Source organism: Cebus imitator, unplaced genomic scaffold (assembly GCF_001604975.1).
Source record: "Cebus imitator isolate Cc_AM_T3 unplaced genomic scaffold, Cebus_imitator-1.0 Scaffold281, whole genome shotgun sequence".
NCBI classification, from domain to species: domain Eukaryota; kingdom Metazoa; phylum Chordata; class Mammalia; order Primates; family Cebidae; genus Cebus; species Cebus imitator.
In genome coordinates, this window is record NW_016107596.1 from 3,780,229 (window position 1) to 3,799,109 (window position 18,881).

Genomic DNA, 18,881 nt, shown 5'->3' on the forward strand with positions numbered 1-18,881 from the left:
CTGAAAATGGGCATCATCAGTGGCTTTTAGTGAAAGTAAAGGCTCCAGTTCTGTCCCCAAGTTCATGAAGGCATTCTGACTCAACTTTCCTCCCTCCTCCAGGCCTTTCTCAGCTTTTGCATTCCTTAATGCCAGTGTAAGGATCAAGAGGGTAGGAAGGAGAGCAAAGCCAAGTGGATACCCAAGAAAAGCAACTTAGGGTGTATGGTAGGGACACATGGGAAGCTGTTTGGAATTTGGTGTCAGGTGGAATCCTATGGGCCTCTATTGAGAAGGCACCTTGTAGACATGATCTTGTTAGAACTGAACTTTTTACCAGGAATGAGGTTTCTTGAGCTGAATTCCAGAGACACTGTTCCAGTGGACATAATGGTCTACTTCTCTGCTTTTTGTGGGCAGCTGGGAGTACCTTACGGGGTAGTAGGTAGGCTTTTGTCCATGGGCACAAGAACAGTCTCTTTTGTTGAAGAGAAGCTAGGTACGGGAATGGGAATGGGTCCAGTCCACATAGTTGCTGCTCTTTCACAAGGACTGAAAGAGGCCCCCCATGTCAGCTGGTATCTGGGAGGATAGCTAAGGCAGCCATGTGGGAAAGCTGGCTGGGTGGCTTCCAGAAGCCCCATGAGGCTCCCAGGCTTGGGGGTGGCCCTCCCCACAGGCCGGCTGTTTGGCAGGCTCCCCAGGACCTTGGCTGGCTGCCATTGCATTTCAGCGTTCACGGACTCTGAAGGATCTGCTTACTTTAACTGATCTTGTTCCTGCATAATCTTTTCTTTTTCTCCTGCTCTGCTGCCTGTTTATTTTTTGTTATCAGAGGAAGAAGAAATGCTCGAACCAGGAACCAGGTATTTACTAGAAAGGCCCGTTAGCCCCATTCATCGCGATGGAAACTGTCTTTAGTAGTGAATTCCAGAATACAGCCCACCTTACCTGTTGCTGATGGGTCCACATTCTTGTCCTCTCCCTGGGCACAATCAGTCAAGGAAAAAATTCACAGGTGGGGTGTGGAGGAGCCAAGAACGTATCCAAATCTATACTGTCTTCACAAGAGCATATTACATGTACCTCTTTGCTTACTTACCTTGTGAGGAGGCTGGGCATTTAATTCAGCCCCTTTTAAAGAAAGTTTAAAAGAATTTGATGCCCTTTAAGTGACGTGGAATAACAGAGAGGTCAACCGATCGTGGAATCAAAAGAAAATGTCTCCCACCCTCCACAATCATTTGTGGCTGCAGACCAGTTTAGGAAGATGTCATTGAAAATACATTCACGTCCCAGGTGCACATGTGGAGAATTGCATCTTATTCAGCCTTTTAAACAAAGGTTGGCCCCTAGATGGCCAACGGCTGACATTGGCTGCCTCTGGAGCTTTTCCCTGTGACATGTTTACTGTGAAACGCAGTATGCATCTGGGTGTTTAGTTGTGACTTCATGAGTAGAACTGGTCTTCCCTTCGTAGAGTTCAAAATTTTCATCAGGGGCCAGCCTTGCTTCTCCCATGTCCTCTTAATTCTGGACTTGATCCTTGAGCACTGGGAAAATAGCAATGAGTTAAGACAAAGTGGAGGGGGAGGCAGAGAACTCTTCAAGGCCAGACTCCAGCCCCCTCTATATGGTGGTTCCCTCTCCATTGCCCAAGTGGGCCTACCAGGCCTCCTGAGCGCAGGTTCCTTACCAACTGGGTAAGAAGACAGAGCATTTCTTTAAAATGATCATAGCTATGCCTTTTTGTGCACACAGCTGAAGGCTCTCTATTGTAACTGTCTGTGGAGACTTTAGGATTAGCAGTTCCTTGCTTGTTTTCCTACTAATCTGATGGTACTAATATTCTGGCTTGAGTCTGTAATCTGTGTTTGCAATTTCTTTTTCCTGTGGTGGTTGTCAAGTCTCATAAAACTCACAATTTTTCTTTTCTTAAGGATTCAGGACAAGCTATACCACTTGTAGTCGAGAGCTGCATCCGATACATCAATTTATATGGTAAGCTGGATCTTGGGCCAGTGTTTTCAGCAATCTGCAGAACAGGTGCTAGGCTGTTCTGATAGGAAATGAGAGTCTAATTCGTCCTGGAAGACATCCCATCATGGCTCTGCTTTTTAGGGGAAAATACGGCATGCAGCAGCTGCTCTTCTGAGTGCTGCTTCTGAGCCTGTGTGTTGGGGGATGGAGATCATGGTAAGAGGATCCAAGACCTAAGAAAATGAGAGTAGAAACGGCATGGACAAGATAACTCAACCCTATAGCTCTGTGCTTTGAGGACTGAATGGAGTTGGCCAATAAATCAGCTATTACTACTAGATTATAAGCTCCATGAAGGTATTACGTTGATGCAAAAGTAATTTTTGCTATTAGTTTTGAATGGCAAAACTGCAACTACTTTTGCACATGGTGTCTGAGATTTGTTAGCCGTGGTATCACCAAAACATAACTGGTGTTTGTCCACTCCTTCATTTCTCTAAAACTATATTTATTGAGTGCATAATAGGCACTGCTTTGGACAATGGGAATATAGGCATGAACAAGACAGGTGCAGTGCCTGCCCTGCATAGCTTATATTTCCAATGAAAAGGGCAAGGAGATTATCAAGTGGAAAAATAAATAATATCATTTGAGATAGTGAAAATACCATGAAGCTAATTAAAAGGGGATAGAGAATGGCTGGAGGGGAGGGGAGGTGCTTTGGCTAAGGTGGCGAGGAGAGATGTCTCCAAGGGGGTGATGTTTGAATTAGGTGGTACCTGAGTAGAAGCAGCCAGCTATGCAGTCCAGGTGGAGAGAATGGAGGATGACGAGTGGAAAGGCCTAGTGTGGGGAGGAAGGTCAGTGTGGCTGGGTGGTAAGGAGCCAGGAGGATGGACTCAGAGACTTGGGCACTAGAAGTTCAATATTGTTTAACTAAAGAGAGGAATAAGCATTTATTGAGGCCATACTATGTACAAACCAAACTTTGATCAAAGCCTGCCTTTGAGAGTAAACACTCCCTAAATTGTCATGTGGAAAATGGTTTTATATAGAAAAATAGAGATAGGGAAAGTATCACAGGCTCCCCCATTAATTCCCATTTAAGTGGAAACAGACCCTTTAATTCGTTCAGCTGTGCAAGCCGCTGTTATGTCATTACTGTCTTTTCAGGTATAAGGGTCTCCTCTTTGTTAAGGCCTTGTAGAAACATGTAAAAAAATAAGATTGTTTTACTTAATAATTTAATCTCTCCCAAGTCCAAGCCAGAATGTACCCTAGAGTCTAGCTTTTCTGGAAGGCAGAACATGTCTGTATACAGGGAAGGAAAGGTATTGATACAAACTTCTTGTGGCCTTTTCCTTTAAGCTCAAACAGAAGATCACAAATGTATAAAGCAGATGTGTCTGAGGATTTTGGCCAGCTGCACTTCACTGTGAAGTCCATTTTTGGAGACCTTTGTAGGGAATGACTCTGTTATAAAGGATAGGGGGGAGAAAGGGAAAAGCAATGGGGAGAGTCACCGATATTCTTGATGGTCTAATGAACTCGAGATCTCATGGATTTATTATTTCTTTTTTGTGTCCTTCTTTTTCAGGACTCCAGCAGCAGGGGATCTTCAGAGTGCCAGGTTCTCAGGTGGAAGTCAATGACATCAAAAATTCCTTTGAGAGAGGTGGGTACAGAGCGACCATCTTAAGCTTGTGCTAGGGGAAACCAGGGTGAACACTCACATGTGTCTTGGAGCTAGTGGTGTGCAGGAGCTGGCCTGCAGTGGTTTGCAGGAGCTGATTGTGCANTAAAAAAAAAAAAAAGAAAAAAAGAATAAGTGCATCACCTCCTAAGGGGAAAAGTTGGAGGAATAATACTCATTTGACTGGGAAAAAAGGTGTGTTTGTTAAATACTATTTAATTAATTAATTAATTCATTCATTCATCTATTGAGGCAGAATCTTGCTCTATCACCCAGGCTCCAGTGCAGTGGTACAGTCACGACTCACTGTAGCTTTGATCTTCTGTGCTCAAGTGATCCTCCTACCTCAGCCTCCTGAGTGGCTGGGGCTATAGCATGGCTATACACCATGCCTGGCTAATTAAAAAAAATTTTTTTTGTAGAGACAGGGTCTTACTATGTTGACCAGGCTGATCTTGAACTCCTGGGCCCAAGGGATCCTTTTGCCTTGGCCTCCCAAAGTGCCAGGATTACAGGCATGCACCACTGCACCTGGCCTTACTATTGCATTGCTTTATAGTCACACTGTCCTCATCAGATACTATCAGTGCAGTTCCACAAACTCATACTGTGCACCTACTATCAGCTAGGTGGTCAATGTTTTACAGCACAGTTTTACTTTGAAATATTATTAACTTTCAGAGAATGCAAAGGCAGCGTAATGTATTCAATCCTTCAACTATCGAGAAAGAATTTAATTTTCTATTATAATTCGCATGCCTTCTGAAAGAACATTGAACTGAGTCCCCAGCTTTGAAAAACCACACCTGTGAAAAATTTTTCAATAAAATAACACCTCTGGGCTCTACAATTATGATGGTTTAGAGGGACAAGGAAGCATCCTCAGGTTAATAATAATAAGTAAATGTTGCTAGGGTTTGATTTATACATTTCTAGGACCCTACCTGAATAAACAAATCCCTTTCAAAATCCTTGATGTTTTTTCCTCCTCTCAGACAAAACGAGGAGCCAGTTTTGAAGCCCAAGAGATTCACCTCTGGGACAAGGGGAGAATCCTCATCCTGTTTCTGTAAAATAAGCATGATAATTACCTACTTCATGAGTTTGTGAGGAGCATTAAATGAGCCCATATATGTTATGTTTCTAGAGCACTGGATGGCACATAGTAAGCACTATGTATTACCTATGGTGATTAGCATTAATTTTAGCATATTGCTCCTAGAGCCTGTTAGACCAGGCTGTTTGCTCAGTTCTGGGATTCTGGTAGGTTTAGTCAGCATGTCAGGTAGCAGACAATTCCAGTTGTTGAGATGCTGAGACTGTACAGATGATGCTAGCTAGAAGGCACACATCTTCTAGGAGCCTGGATGGAATAAGTGCTCACCCTAGAGATGGACCTGCTGCACAGATGGAAAAAAACAGACAGCACTCCTCTGAAAATGGGCATCATCAGTGGCTTTTAGTGAAAGTAAAGGCTCCAGTTCTGTCCCCAAGTTCATGAAGGCATTCTGACTCAACTTTCCTCCCTCCTCCAGGCCTTTCTCAGCTTTTGCATTCCTTAATGCCAGTGTAAGGATCAAGAGGGTAGGAAGGAGAGCAAAGCCAAGTGGATACCCAAGAAAAGCAACTTAGGGTGTATGGTAGGGACACATGGGAAGCTGTTTGGAATTTGGTGTCAGGTGGAATCCTATGGGCCTCTATTGAGAAGGCACCTTGTAGACATGATCTTGTTAGAACTGAACTTTTTACCAGGAATGAGGTTTCTTGAGCTGAATTCCAGAGACACTGTTCCAGTGGACATAATGGTCTACTTCTCTGCTTTTTGTGGGCAGCTGGGAGTACCTTACGGGGTAGTAGGTAGGCTTTTGTCCATGGGCACAAGAACAGTCTCTTTTGTTGAAGAGAAGCTAGGTACGGGAATGGGAATGGGTCCAGTCCACATAGTTGCTGCTCTTTCACAAGGACTGAAAGAGGCCCCCCATGTCAGCTGGTATCTGGGAGGATAGCTAAGGCAGCCATGTGGGAAAGCTGGCTGGGTGGCTTCCAGAAGCCCCATGAGGCTCCCAGGCTTGGGGGTGGCCCTCCCCACAGGCCGGCTGTTTGGCAGGCTCCCCAGGACCTTGGCTGGCTGCCATTGCATTTCAGCGTTCACGGACTCTGAAGGATCTGCTTACTTTAACTGATCTTGTTCCTGCATAATCTTTTCTTTTTCTCCTGCTCTGCTGCCTGTTTATTTTTTGTTATCAGAGGAAGAAGAAATGCTCGAACCAGGAACCAGGTATTTACTAGAAAGGCCCGTTAGCCCCATTCATCGCGATGGAAACTGTCTTTAGTAGTGAATTCCAGAATACAGCCCACCTTACCTGTTGCTGATGGGTCCACATTCTTGTCCTCTCCCTGGGCACAATCAGTCAAGGAAAAAATTCACAGGTGGGGTGTGGAGGAGCCAAGAACGTATCCAAATCTATACTGTCTTCACAAGAGCATATTACATGTACCTCTTTGCTTACTTACCTTGTGAGGAGGCTGGGCATTTAATTCAGCCCCTTTTAAAGAAAGTTTAAAAGAATTTGATGCCCTTTAAGTGACGTGGAATAACAGAGAGGTCAACCGATCGTGGAATCAAAAGAAAATGTCTCCCACCCTCCACAATCATTTGTGGCTGCAGACCAGTTTAGGAAGATGTCATTGAAAATACATTCACGTCCCAGGTGCACATGTGGAGAATTGCATCTTATTCAGCCTTTTAAACAAAGGTTGGCCCCTAGATGGCCAACGGCTGACATTGGCTGCCTCTGGAGCTTTTCCCTGTGACATGTTTACTGTGAAACGCAGTATGCATCTGGGTGTTTAGTTGTGACTTCATGAGTAGAACTGGTCTTCCCTTCGTAGAGTTCAAAATTTTCATCAGGGGCCAGCCTTGCTTCTCCCATGTCCTCTTAATTCTGGACTTGATCCTTGAGCACTGGGAAAATAGCAATGAGTTAAGACAAAGTGGAGGGGGAGGCAGAGAACTCTTCAAGGCCAGACTCCAGCCCCCTCTATATGGTGGTTCCCTCTCCATTGCCCAAGTGGGCCTACCAGGCCTCCTGAGCGCAGGTTCCTTACCAACTGGGTAAGAAGACAGAGCATTTCTTTAAAATGATCATAGCTATGCCTTTTTGTGCACACAGCTGAAGGCTCTCTATTGTAACTGTCTGTGGAGACTTTAGGATTAGCAGTTCCTTGCTTGTTTTCCTACTAATCTGATGGTACTAATATTCTGGCTTGAGTCTGTAATCTGTGTTTGCAATTTCTTTTTCCTGTGGTGGTTGTCAAGTCTCATAAAACTCACAATTTTTCTTTTCTTAAGGATTCAGGACAAGCTATACCACTTGTAGTCGAGAGCTGCATCCGATACATCAATTTATATGGTAAGCTGGATCTTGGGCCAGTGTTTTCAGCAATCTGCAGAACAGGTGCTAGGCTGTTCTGATAGGAAATGAGAGTCTAATTCGTCCTGGAAGACATCCCATCATGGCTCTGCTTTTTAGGGGAAAATACGGCATGCAGCAGCTGCTCTTCTGAGTGCTGCTTCTGAGCCTGTGTGTTGGGGGATGGAGATCATGGTAAGAGGATCCAAGACCTAAGAAAATGAGAGTAGAAACGGCATGGACAAGATAACTCAACCCTATAGCTCTGTGCTTTGAGGACTGAATGGAGTTGGCCAATAAATCAGCTATTACTACTAGATTATAAGCTCCATGAAGGTATTACGTTGATGCAAAAGTAATTTTTGCTATTAGTTTTGAATGGCAAAACTGCAACTACTTTTGCACATGGTGTCTGAGATTTGTTAGCCGTGGTATCACCAAAACATAACTGGTGTTTGTCCACTCCTTCATTTCTCTAAAACTATATTTATTGAGTGCATAATAGGCACTGCTTTGGACAATGGGAATATAGGCATGAACAAGACAGGTGCAGTGCCTGCCCTGCATAGCTTATATTTCCAATGAAAAGGGCAAGGAGATTATCAAGTGGAAAAATAAATAATATCATTTGAGATAGTGAAAATACCATGAAGCTAATTAAAAGGGGATAGAGAATGGCTGGAGGGGAGGGGAGGTGCTTTGGCTAAGGTGGCGAGGAGAGATGTCTCCAAGGGGGTGATGTTTGAATTAGGTGGTACCTGAGTAGAAGCAGCCAGCTATGCAGTCCAGGTGGAGAGAATGGAGGATGACGAGTGGAAAGGCCTAGTGTGGGGAGGAAGGTCAGTGTGGCTGGGTGGTAAGGAGCCAGGAGGATGGACTCAGAGACTTGGGCACTAGAAGTTCAATATTGTTTAACTAAAGAGAGGAATAAGCATTTATTGAGGCCATACTATGTACAAACCAAACTTTGATCAAAGCCTGCCTTTGAGAGTAAACACTCCCTAAATTGTCATGTGGAAAATGGTTTTATATAGAAAAATAGAGATAGGGAAAGTATCACAGGCTCCCCCATTAATTCCCATTTAAGTGGAAACAGACCCTTTAATTCGTTCAGCTGTGCAAGCCGCTGTTATGTCATTACTGTCTTTTCAGGTATAAGGGTCTCCTCTTTGTTAAGGCCTTGTAGAAACATGTAAAAAAATAAGATTGTTTTACTTAATAATTTAATCTCTCCCAAGTCCAAGCCAGAATGTACCCTAGAGTCTAGCTTTTCTGGAAGGCAGAACATGTCTGTATACAGGGAAGGAAAGGTATTGATACAAACTTCTTGTGGCCTTTTCCTTTAAGCTCAAACAGAAGATCACAAATGTATAAAGCAGATGTGTCTGAGGATTTTGGCCAGCTGCACTTCACTGTGAAGTCCATTTTTGGAGACCTTTGTAGGGAATGACTCTGTTATAAAGGATAGGGGGGAGAAAGGGAAAAGCAATGGGGAGAGTCACCGATATTCTTGATGGTCTAATGAACTCGAGATCTCATGGATTTATTATTTCTTTTTTGTGTCCTTCTTTTTCAGGACTCCAGCAGCAGGGGATCTTCAGAGTGCCAGGTTCTCAGGTGGAAGTCAATGACATCAAAAATTCCTTTGAGAGAGGTGGGTACAGAGCGACCATCTTAAGCTTGTGCTAGGGGAAACCAGGGTGAACACTCACATGTGTCTTGGAGCTAGTGGTGTGCAGGAGCTGGCCTGCAGTGGTTTGCAGGAGCTGATTGTGCATATCTCTTCCCAACTTCACATTCAGTGACTTTGTCCTGGTACTTGGAATAAGCCATGCATGACTGGAGTGTTTACACCACAGAAATTGGCAAACACTGAGTTCTAATTGTTTCCCACCAAACAGCTAACTTTAACATTTACCTACTACCAGCACCAGCACCACTACCACTACTGCTACTATTACTACTGTTACTGCTTATGGGTGACTTTCTGCAGCAGACTGTACAGTGGTTGCCGGAAAAGGGTTCCTTGTAAAGAGCTCTGGAATATTTATGTGAATCTGTAAAGGATGCTACATTTTAGAATTGGAAGAACATAGAAAATACTGAGTGGCTTTTAGGATATCTTAATTTTTAATTTTTTATGCAGTAGTTTTGGCAAGCCACACATTGGGAGGAAGAGATTATATACTCCCTCCATCCCTGGAGAGATGACCTAGTTCCCATTTCAATTTAAGCAAGGATATGAAAGCTTATTAGAAGTAAGGTGGACCACTAGACCAGGACACGTGATATATTTGGTGTAGTCTCTCTGGGCCTTGGAATCCCTGATAGGAACAGATGGCCAGTGACACTGTCCAAGCCAAGCAAGGACTCACTGGGTTAGGAAATGCTCAATTCTTACACCTCTGCCTTTGAATATTCAATGCTTATCTCACTGCTACACTGAAACAGAAAATCCATGTATTTTCATTTGAGGAAATATTTTCAATCCCACTCCCTGATTCTAGAACAAAACCCAACATTAGCAAGTCCATAACCTCATCCTAAGGGAGGAAGGAAGAGCTGGAATATAGGTATACCAAATAATATCTCTGCCTCCAATTTTCCAGTATTTGGAAAGGTCATGTCTCCATAATCCATTCCTTCTCAGCTCTGATTTACTGCCTTCCTCTCTGAGTGGTTCTGGTACTGAGGACCCCAATCCCACACCCCTTTACTAGCAGTACATCATATCCCAAAACGTATGGTTTACCCCTGCTGGCTGTGCTCTGAGCAGGCCTCTCTCTGTGTTTCCTACTTACTACCTAGCTCCCCTCGCACCCTGAAAGAGCTGCCTCTTGAGCAAATTCTCTGCCTCTCAGTCCTCTCCATTCCATCCTGAAGTGGAGGGAGCAATCTGCAGCCCCAAGCAGTACTGCCACGGCCTGCAGGCACAGACCCTCTGGGGATGTCGGCACTCTGGGTTGGAACCATGTGTAGACAGTGAAATTTGGCTGTATGTCGTGCTCAGTGGCCTCCTAGGATCTAGGAGAGCTTTGTTTCAGGAACCTACTCCAGGATCTTGGGTGCTTATAATCAGGGAGCCCCAGGACCCCCTTGTTCCAGCTCCTACTTAGGCACTGAGCCCTATGCCATACAAGGTAGTGGACTAGGGCCTGGAAATGCAAATGAACAAAAGACAGTCACTACTAGTGAGGGAGCCAGTTTAGCCAACAGCCAGTATAATCAGTGCAATCGGTGGAGAAGGCACTGAGGAGCCTAAGGAGCCCCCAGCCCAGCCTGGATGGAGTGGGGAGGAATAGCAAAGGCAGGGAAAGTTTCCTTGGGAAAAAATGCCTAAGCTGAGGCTTGAAGAGCAAGAGCCAGGGAAAGCAGGGGCAAAGAAGGGGCATTCCAAGCCAAGAGAACAGCATGTACAAAGGCCAGAAAGCAAGAGGTCTCTCCCATCAGTGTCCCTGATGCAAGTGTCATTTGTCATTGCTCTGAGCCTCTCTTGACAGCACTGGACAGTCCAGTCCAGAGTTTTGTTCCTTTATTTTCCCCAACTCCTTACACTCCTGTTGCCCTGTGTGCATTTACAGTGAACAGAACCATAGTGTGGAACCTTTGCTGGTTACCCCCGCCTGGGCTCATTCCCTTATACAGAATACCTTGTCACCCTCCCTTGAATCTCATGGGCAAACTCACTGCATGGTGCCTCCAGCCTGGCAACCGCCTTGCCTGACATTTCCCTTCCTCTCCATATTCTGTAGTTAACCTTGTTGCCACAGGCAACCCCACCCTTTCCCTACCCGGTGGCAAGGCTTTTTTTCCTTCTTGAATATGATTTTCTAAGGTCAGCACCTCCTGTCACTTGCTTTGGTGCTTTGCAGGGGTGATGTGCAATTTAAAAGAATTCTCTGCTCCTAACAAGCCTTGGATCACCTCAGGCAGTGCCCAGCTGGGCAGAGAACACCTGAACTAAATCTCAGCTGCAAAAAATATTTTCTCCTTTTTCTTTGCCTCATGTCTGTAGTTGGCCTCACTCCCCCTCCCCATCGTTCCGAAACAGATCTCATTCTCTTGCCAGCCTGGTCCTTCTGCTCCACCAGAGCCAACAATGAAGCATGCTTTCTTCGAAAAGAATAGTTTCTAGTATGTCTTTTTTATAGAAATCCTTTCCTGGATTTTCTGGGCCGGTGCCAGATTTCTCACTTATTCTTTTCTGTTCCTTGATATTCACCAAGCACATTTCCTGGGTTTGGCTCCTAACCTGCCTGACCCTCAGGGCTGCCTCTTCCCGCCCCTCCTCAGACTAGGGTCTTTGTTCTTCCTGGCCCTCAGCCTCCTTATCTCCGTGTTCCCCTGGCGATGGAGTGGCCTGAACCTGGGCTTGGCTCAATATTATCTTCTCGCCCACCCTTCACATCCCACATGGTTTAACTCATGACTGAATTTCTTCTCCAAACCAGTACACTGTGTGTTTTTTCTTTCTTCCTATATTTTATTTACTTATTTTTGGAGACAGGATCTCTGCCTCCCCTGGCTCAGGTGATCCTCCCACCTCAGTGTCCCCTGAGTAGCTGGGATTACAGGTGTGTACCACCATGCCTGGCTAATTTTTCTATTTTTTGTAGAGATGGGGTTTTGCCATGTTGCCCAGGCTGGCCTTGAACTCCTGGGCTCAAAGCAATGCACCTGCCTCCACCTCCCAAAGTGCTGGGATTTCATCTGTGAGCCACTGCTCCAGCCTCTTCCTTTTATTTTTTAAAATTAAATCTAATCCCTGCAGGGTGCCTGTCCTTCACCACTTGTTAAAAGAGATTTGGGTCTTGTTGTTCCTTGGCCCCATGTTTTCTTTCTCTTGGGCAGAGGTCTTCCCAAAGTTCCTTGCCTAAGGCTGTTGAAAAGAGCACAGTTTTATTTTCCTTAAGCTCCTGAAAAGTGATAGCATGTTGGAAATCCACTCATGGTTTATTATTCTTAAATCTACTTTTTTTTTCCTTTTCATATGAGTCAACCAGAGTTTTAGTTGAAATTCTTTTTGTTGTTTTCGTCAGTAAATCTTAAACTCACTGCTCAAGTTTTGAGATCTCCCTATAAATATTCTGACAAAATGAAGGAGAAAAAAAAAAAAAACATCATGAAAGGCAGGAATTAGCAGCTGAGCTGTGGAGTGAGCTGTGGTTTGCTCTTGTCTCCCAGAGGATCCCCACAAGCCTCTCTCTAGGTGCCGCCTTTGTATGCACAGATGGGAGTGCTGAGATCTCTCCTCATGTGGAGGGAGTGCTTTGCCAAAGAGGCAATGGCTGTCTTCTGCTATGGATCTAGGCAGGGTTTGGATGTGGGGCTGAAGCCATGCCGTGTAGGCCCTGGCACACTCTAGACTCGGATCTGACCCTTCTGAGGTCTGTGTCCTACCTCAAGAAGAGGGATGGAACCAGGAGATGCTGGGCAGGGTTGTTGTGTTGAGGGACTTGACCTGTGGCCAGAGAGAACTGCCCTCATGAGAGAGACTGACTCCAAGCATCCAGCAGCAGGTCTGACAGAGCCTTTAAGCCCAGACTGTGCACTCAGTCTCATCCTTGGGTACAGCCCTGCCTTAAAGCTGTTGGCAACACCCAGGTGATCTGAGTAAGAGTAAGCTGCAGGCAGGGCCATTCGTTAATAATGCCACCTCCCCAGGACGTTAGCTAGCCAAGTGTGAACGTGGCTTTCTTTCAGATTTGCCTGGAATGTTAGCTCTGATTCTCCTCCTGGAGAAAGCGTCATTCACAGGAACCATCCAGCTCATCTTGAGCTCTGGGATTCCATTCTCAGAGCCAAAACTGACTAGCTTGCAGAGAGCCAAAGGCCTGGGCTAATTGAAAAGAATGTTTGGGCAGCTCCATTTATGGACCGAGGGCCTTGCAGGAGGGAGGGCGAGAACCAATGGCATGTTTATGTGTATGTGTACGTATGTAAAGTCAATATGCTCATCATGTTTAACAATGGGAGCTAGTACTAGGCAACATGGAGGAAAATACCCACGTGTTTTTGAATCATGAGACCAGAGGAATGATGTGTGGAGCTAATAGGAAATCAGCTTAATATGGTACAGTTTTTGAATTCCTTAGGCTGCTACAGGGATCGAGAGGGAGGCTGAGGAGGTCAGGCTTAGACATCCGCCACCCCAGTTCAACTAAGACAGCTTTGTTCTATAAGTTAGGATTTCACAGGAAATTTTTTACTGAGAAATAAAAAGGTTGGGATTCTACTGTAAAGGATGGAAGGAAGAAAGGAAGGAAGGAAGGAAAGTAGGTAAATATATACCTACTTATATAAGCAGGCATACATGCAGACAAATAGATCCAAAAATCACAGGGAGAAGAAAATGTATCTCCCAGGGATTATGAGACCTTGGAGCTGCCAGCATCTGTTGTTGACTTTGTGATTGTGGGCACACTGCTTTACCTGCCAGGGCCTCAGCTCTCCCATAGGAGAGAATGGTGGTGTTGGAGCCATGTCTCCCTTAGTGCCATGCAATGCTGTTGTGAGGGTTAGGAGAGATTGTATGTACAAATATGCTTCTCACTTGGGAAGTGCTGTGTAAACACAGGTGATTTTTTGGTATGTTTATTTTCTCTCCTCCTTCCCTACAAGGAAGTCTTATGGGGGCAGCATTCTTACCTCCTCCAGTGGGAACATTTGAGAGGTTGACCTATCGAACACCAGTATCTGGGCCACTGTGCACTGTTGTTCAGGCTGGGCACTGCACAAGCCTGCCCAGCCAAGAGAACAGATGGGAACTGAACTCTGACTCATGCTCTGTATGCTGCCAGCCCTGGTTCAGGTATGGTGTGCCAGGTGCAGGACCATTCTCTAATTCATACTGAAGCATGTTGGGGCTAGGGAGGCTTTGGCAGTGACATGCATTCACTTCTCACAGAAGCAGAGTAAAGAGATCCAAGGATGAGTTTCCAGTTCTGCCTTTCATTGCTTGCCAGCCCTAGAGGTGCCCTTAGCTGTTCAGGAGGAAAAGCAGCCCATTGTATAGATGTCTCTGAACATCTCAGGAAGGCAGCAAGTTGCTCCTGCTGCCTTTCACCTTCCCCATGGAAATTCGCAGTGGTGAACCTGCCCAGCAGCTCTGATTAAATTGAAAAGTGCCGCTCCCCTGAGATACCATTTTCCCTTGTCCGATTGGCAAAAATTCAAAACACTTACAATATGCCTGGGGCAGGGCTGTGGAAAACAACATTCTTGAGATGGCTTTGCTGGTAGGAATATAAAATGGCATAGCCTCAGTGAAGAATTCGTCCCCGTCAGATAAAACTGCAAAGATATCTACCCTATGACCCAGCTGTCCCACTTTTAGGGACTGATCACAGAAATCTGCCATGCATGCACAAACACAAGAGCATTCACTGTGGCAATATTTATAATAACAAAATAGTAGAAAGAGGTCAAACGTTGATCATAAGAGATTGATTGCATAAATTATGGTCTATTCATGAAGTGGAGTACTTTGCAGCCTTTAAAAATAAATAAATAAATAAATAGAGGGAGATCTCTGTGAACTAATGCGGAGGTATTTCCAGGATTTCTTGTAAAGTGAAGAAAGAAGTCTATTTAGAAATATACCACATTCTGTGTAAGAAATAAGAGAATATTAAAAATAGGCCTATGTATTTGCTTACACAGCAGGACAAACTAGAAACAAATGAAAATGGTAAAATAAAGGTATGGAGGAGAGAAGGACAAGAATAGGGCTTCTCTGAGTGCAACTTTCGACTTTTGAACCCTATAAATGCTTTGTGCATTCAAAACTGTAAATTTAAAAAAAGGATTTCTGAAAAAAAATTAACACCTAAAATTAAATACAAAGAAAACCAAGTATGCTGCTTATCAAATTGATAACTACAGAGAGAAACTTATGAACATGTACTCTGATCATACATTTTTAACAGCTCTATTGAATTATATACCATACGGCTCACCCATTTTTAAAGTATACATTTCATGCAAATCAAAACCACAAATATCATCTCACCCCAGTTAGAATAACTATTATTAAAAAGGCAGAAAATAACAGATGCTGACAAGGATGCAGGGAAAAGGGAACTCTTATACACTTTTGGTGGGAATGTAAATTAATACAACCACTACGGAAAACAGCATGAAGATTTCTCAAAAAACTAAAAATAGAACTACCATACCATTCAGCAATCCTACTACTGTGTATTTGTCTAAAGGAGAATAAATCAATGTAGCAAAAGGATACCTGCACTCCCATGTTTACTGCAGTGCTATTCACAATAGCAAAGATACAGAAGTAACCTATGTGTCCACCAGTACACGCATAGAAAAAGAAAATGTGATGTATAATATATAGTGGAATACTATCCATCAATAAAGAAGAATGAAATTCTGTCATTTGCAGCAACATGTATAGAACTGAAGGACATTATGTTAAGTGAAATAAGCCATGCTCAGAAAGAAGATGACTGTAGGAGTCTCTCCTGTGTGGGAACTAGAATACTTGATCTCACGGACACAGAGGATAGAATGATAGGTGCCAGAGACTGGGAAGGGTGGGTGAGTGGGAGTGGGGAATGAAGAGAAGTTGGTTAGTGGGTACAAACATACAATTAGATAGAAGAAATAACCTCTAAGGTTTGATAGAATAGGGTGATGATACTAGGCAACACTATTTTGTGTATTTCAAAATAACTAGAAGAGAGGACTTGAAATGATACCAACACATAGAAATGACAGATATTCAAGGTGATGGGTACCTCAAATACCCTGACTTGATTGTTACACATTCTGTGCACCTAACAGTTACATGTACCTCATAAATATTTAAAATGGTATATATCAATGAAAGAAAAAATACATTTCAGCAGTTTCTATTATATTTAGAGTTATGCAATCATCATTATAATGTAACTTCAGAACTTTTTAATTATTCGCAAAAGGAATCTCATACCCATTTGCAAGTCCCTCCCACTATCCTCCCCACCCTGGCTGCCAGCCCTAAGAAACCACTGATCTACTTTCTGTCTTCTGACCATATATCTCTTTAGTGAGATACATTTTGATGACAAAAATACTAAACATTTTTAACAGCTTTATTGAATTATATACCATAAGGCTCACCCATTTTTAACATAAACAAATAACATAAACAAAAGCCTTGGAAAGAAATCTCAAGTTGTGTGTAGCAGGTTTATTGTTAGTGGTAATATTGTGATTAAAACTGTTACACCATCATATGTGTATTATAGCATAAGGCAGATGAATATATTTATTATTACTATTATTCAGAACAAGATTTTTACTGTAAGGAAAAAATGTACAAATACAAAATAAGTGAAAGTAATGAAAACCTTATTTTATGAATAAGAGACATCAGTATGAACTTATGAAAAAAAATTCTAATTCTATCCACTGAAAGGATCTCTTTACGACTCCTCTGCAGCAGTGAGCACACCTAGTACCTAGATCTTGATGTCTCCATGTGATTCTCTATGAAAAGCAAACAGAGCTTGTTGAAGAAATGTTTGATTCCAGAGCTGGATAAAGGAAAGTAAAAAGTCATTGGCGACTTTTTTGTGTCCAGAAAGCAAGGAAGTGCTCAATGGAGGTCTCATTAAAAGGACACAAGAAATTATACTTCCTGGCCAAATTTGGGACAATTTAAGTATTCCAAAAAATGGTGATGGTAATGGATAATCACAATTCAGTTAAAAATTACAAAAACAAGTGTATGGAAATATTAACAACAAGGGGGTGAGGCTGGGTGACATGAGGACAGCTCTTCTTTACAAAAGAATGCCTGCTGATACACGGAGAAGAAATGACAGAATTAGAAAATTACCATGTTGCGACCCCCAGTGGAATAATTAATTTGGGCAAAAATCATCGCTGGATGCTAAAACCATTGTGTGAAACATGTGGGCACTACAGGCACATGGTCTCAAAGTATCGTGACACTTTGAGTATCATTTCACGGATCTTATTACAAAGTGAGGGAAAATACCTTTATAATGTAGAGATCCGTAGGCCACCACCTTAACCCAGTGATCAAGGTTGGCATCACCATCAGCGGGACAGTCTGACGTATGTGCCTGCTAATGGGATGCATTAAGGTGTTTGTAACATCATTCATGTAGTGTTCCTGCCAAAAATATTTAATTAGAATCTAATTATGAGACAACAACAAATCCAGAGTGTGAGGCATTCTATAAGACAACTGGCCAGGGCTCTTCAGAAAGAGCCAATATTATAAAACACAAACTAGTATGCAAAAATATCAGGGTGTGTTTTACACTTAAAGGACTCAAGAAATGTAACCACCAAATTAATCGTGTGAACATTGATTAGACCTTGGCTTTTGAACAAATTCTATAAAAGATACCGTGGGACAACTGGGGATATCTGAATTGTAGGCTGTCTATGAGATGTTATTTTTGAATGGTTAATTTTCTTAGGTGTAATAATATTGTGGTTATGTAGGCGAATATCCTTATTCTTAGAAGAGTGTTGAAGCAGTTAGTAGTGGTGTGTTTTAATGTCTACAGAATAATCTCAAATAGTGGAGCAACAATAAATATAAATACAGAAAGAATGAGAAATCAAATATGGCAAGATGAGTGTAAGTGAAGGGTGATGGGTGTTCATTATTTTATTTTTTATAACTTTTCTATAGATTTGAACATTTTTTTTTCTTTTTTTGGGGGGGATGCTGCCAAATAAGGAGTTGCAGGGAGAACTTTAAACTTGCTGAAGGTGGTCCTCATATGTGGGGAAGGCTTCTCCCATCTGCCTTTCTGGTGGTTCTGGCTGGGCCATGCCATCTCTTCTGCCATCTGATGCTCTCTGACTCCTTCCCAAGCTGAGACATCATCTCCTCTCTTGTTTCCACTCAGGTGAAGACCCCCTTGTGGACGATCAAAATGAACGAGATATCAATTCAGTTGCTGGTGTTTTAAAACTCTATTTCCGAGGACTGGAAAACCCACTCTTTCCTAAGGAAAGGTTTCAAGATTTGATATCTACTATTAGTAAGTATTTCCCAGGTTAAATGATCAGTTCTTTGACAAATCACTGTTGGAGCTGAGCCACAGGCTCATTGCTGTGCTAGGCATAGAGGAGGAATATTATGAAAGAAGTGTAGCCTGCATCCTCATAGAACTGAAAGCGGAAATAATAAGATAATTTATAATGAAAGGGCTCATGGGCATGGCACACACCCTGGGTAGAGAAGAAGCTCAGAGGAGAACCAGAGGAAGACTTGGTTTCACAGATCAGAGCCAAGAGAGTGCTGGGAGCAGAGTGTTCTGTCCATGGTGCGAGAGGTTGGAAGGGGAAAATGGAGCAAGATGGGGAAGACCTTGAATGCCTTGCAGACATTCCAGAGCTTTTCCCCTTGGGTGATGAGGAGCCATGGAAGGTCTAGAGGTCAGGTCATCAGCATGACCAGCAAGGGAAATGGTGAAAGTAAGTTGACTGGGGATTCTCGCTGACCTTGCTGGTTAGTTGTAAGAAGCTGTTATGTTTCTGTGGATAAAATCAGGAGGAACCTAGTCTAGAGGGCTGATGTCATGGCACCTTGACTGTGAGATACCCAAATCCAAAGTAACCTTTTAGAATATTTTTTAAAATAAGCTTTTAACTTTAGAATATTATCATTTTAGTCATTTAGAATAAACTTTTAAATTTGATTCACAGAAAAGTTGCCCCACACCCAGTTTCACTTGAGGTGTTTCTCACAATACTCTGAGAGATATTTGCAGCCAGGAAAGTGTCCAGGAGATGACAAGAGAAGAGAGAGGTTTGAGCTCTCTTTTATT

General features: G+C 43.2%; 1 protein-coding gene across 2 annotated transcripts in view; it reads left to right on the top strand.

The window, feature by feature from the left end:
* Positions 1 to 18,881, top strand: part of SRGAP3 (SLIT-ROBO Rho GTPase activating protein 3) — a 261,902-nt gene that overhangs the window by 216,756 nt on the left and 26,265 nt on the right. The window contains exons 12-15 of one of the 2 annotated variants that reach the window (XM_017501594.2): positions 815 to 845; positions 1,920 to 1,980; positions 3,557 to 3,634; positions 17,958 to 18,092. In XM_017501594.2, coding sequence (XP_017357083.1) covers positions 815 to 845; positions 1,920 to 1,980; positions 3,557 to 3,634; positions 17,958 to 18,092 — 305 coding nt within the window. The remainder of the gene's footprint in view (positions 1 to 814; positions 846 to 1,919; positions 1,981 to 3,556; positions 3,635 to 17,957; positions 18,093 to 18,881) is intronic. The other variant, XM_017501593.2, reaches the window with a different exon arrangement.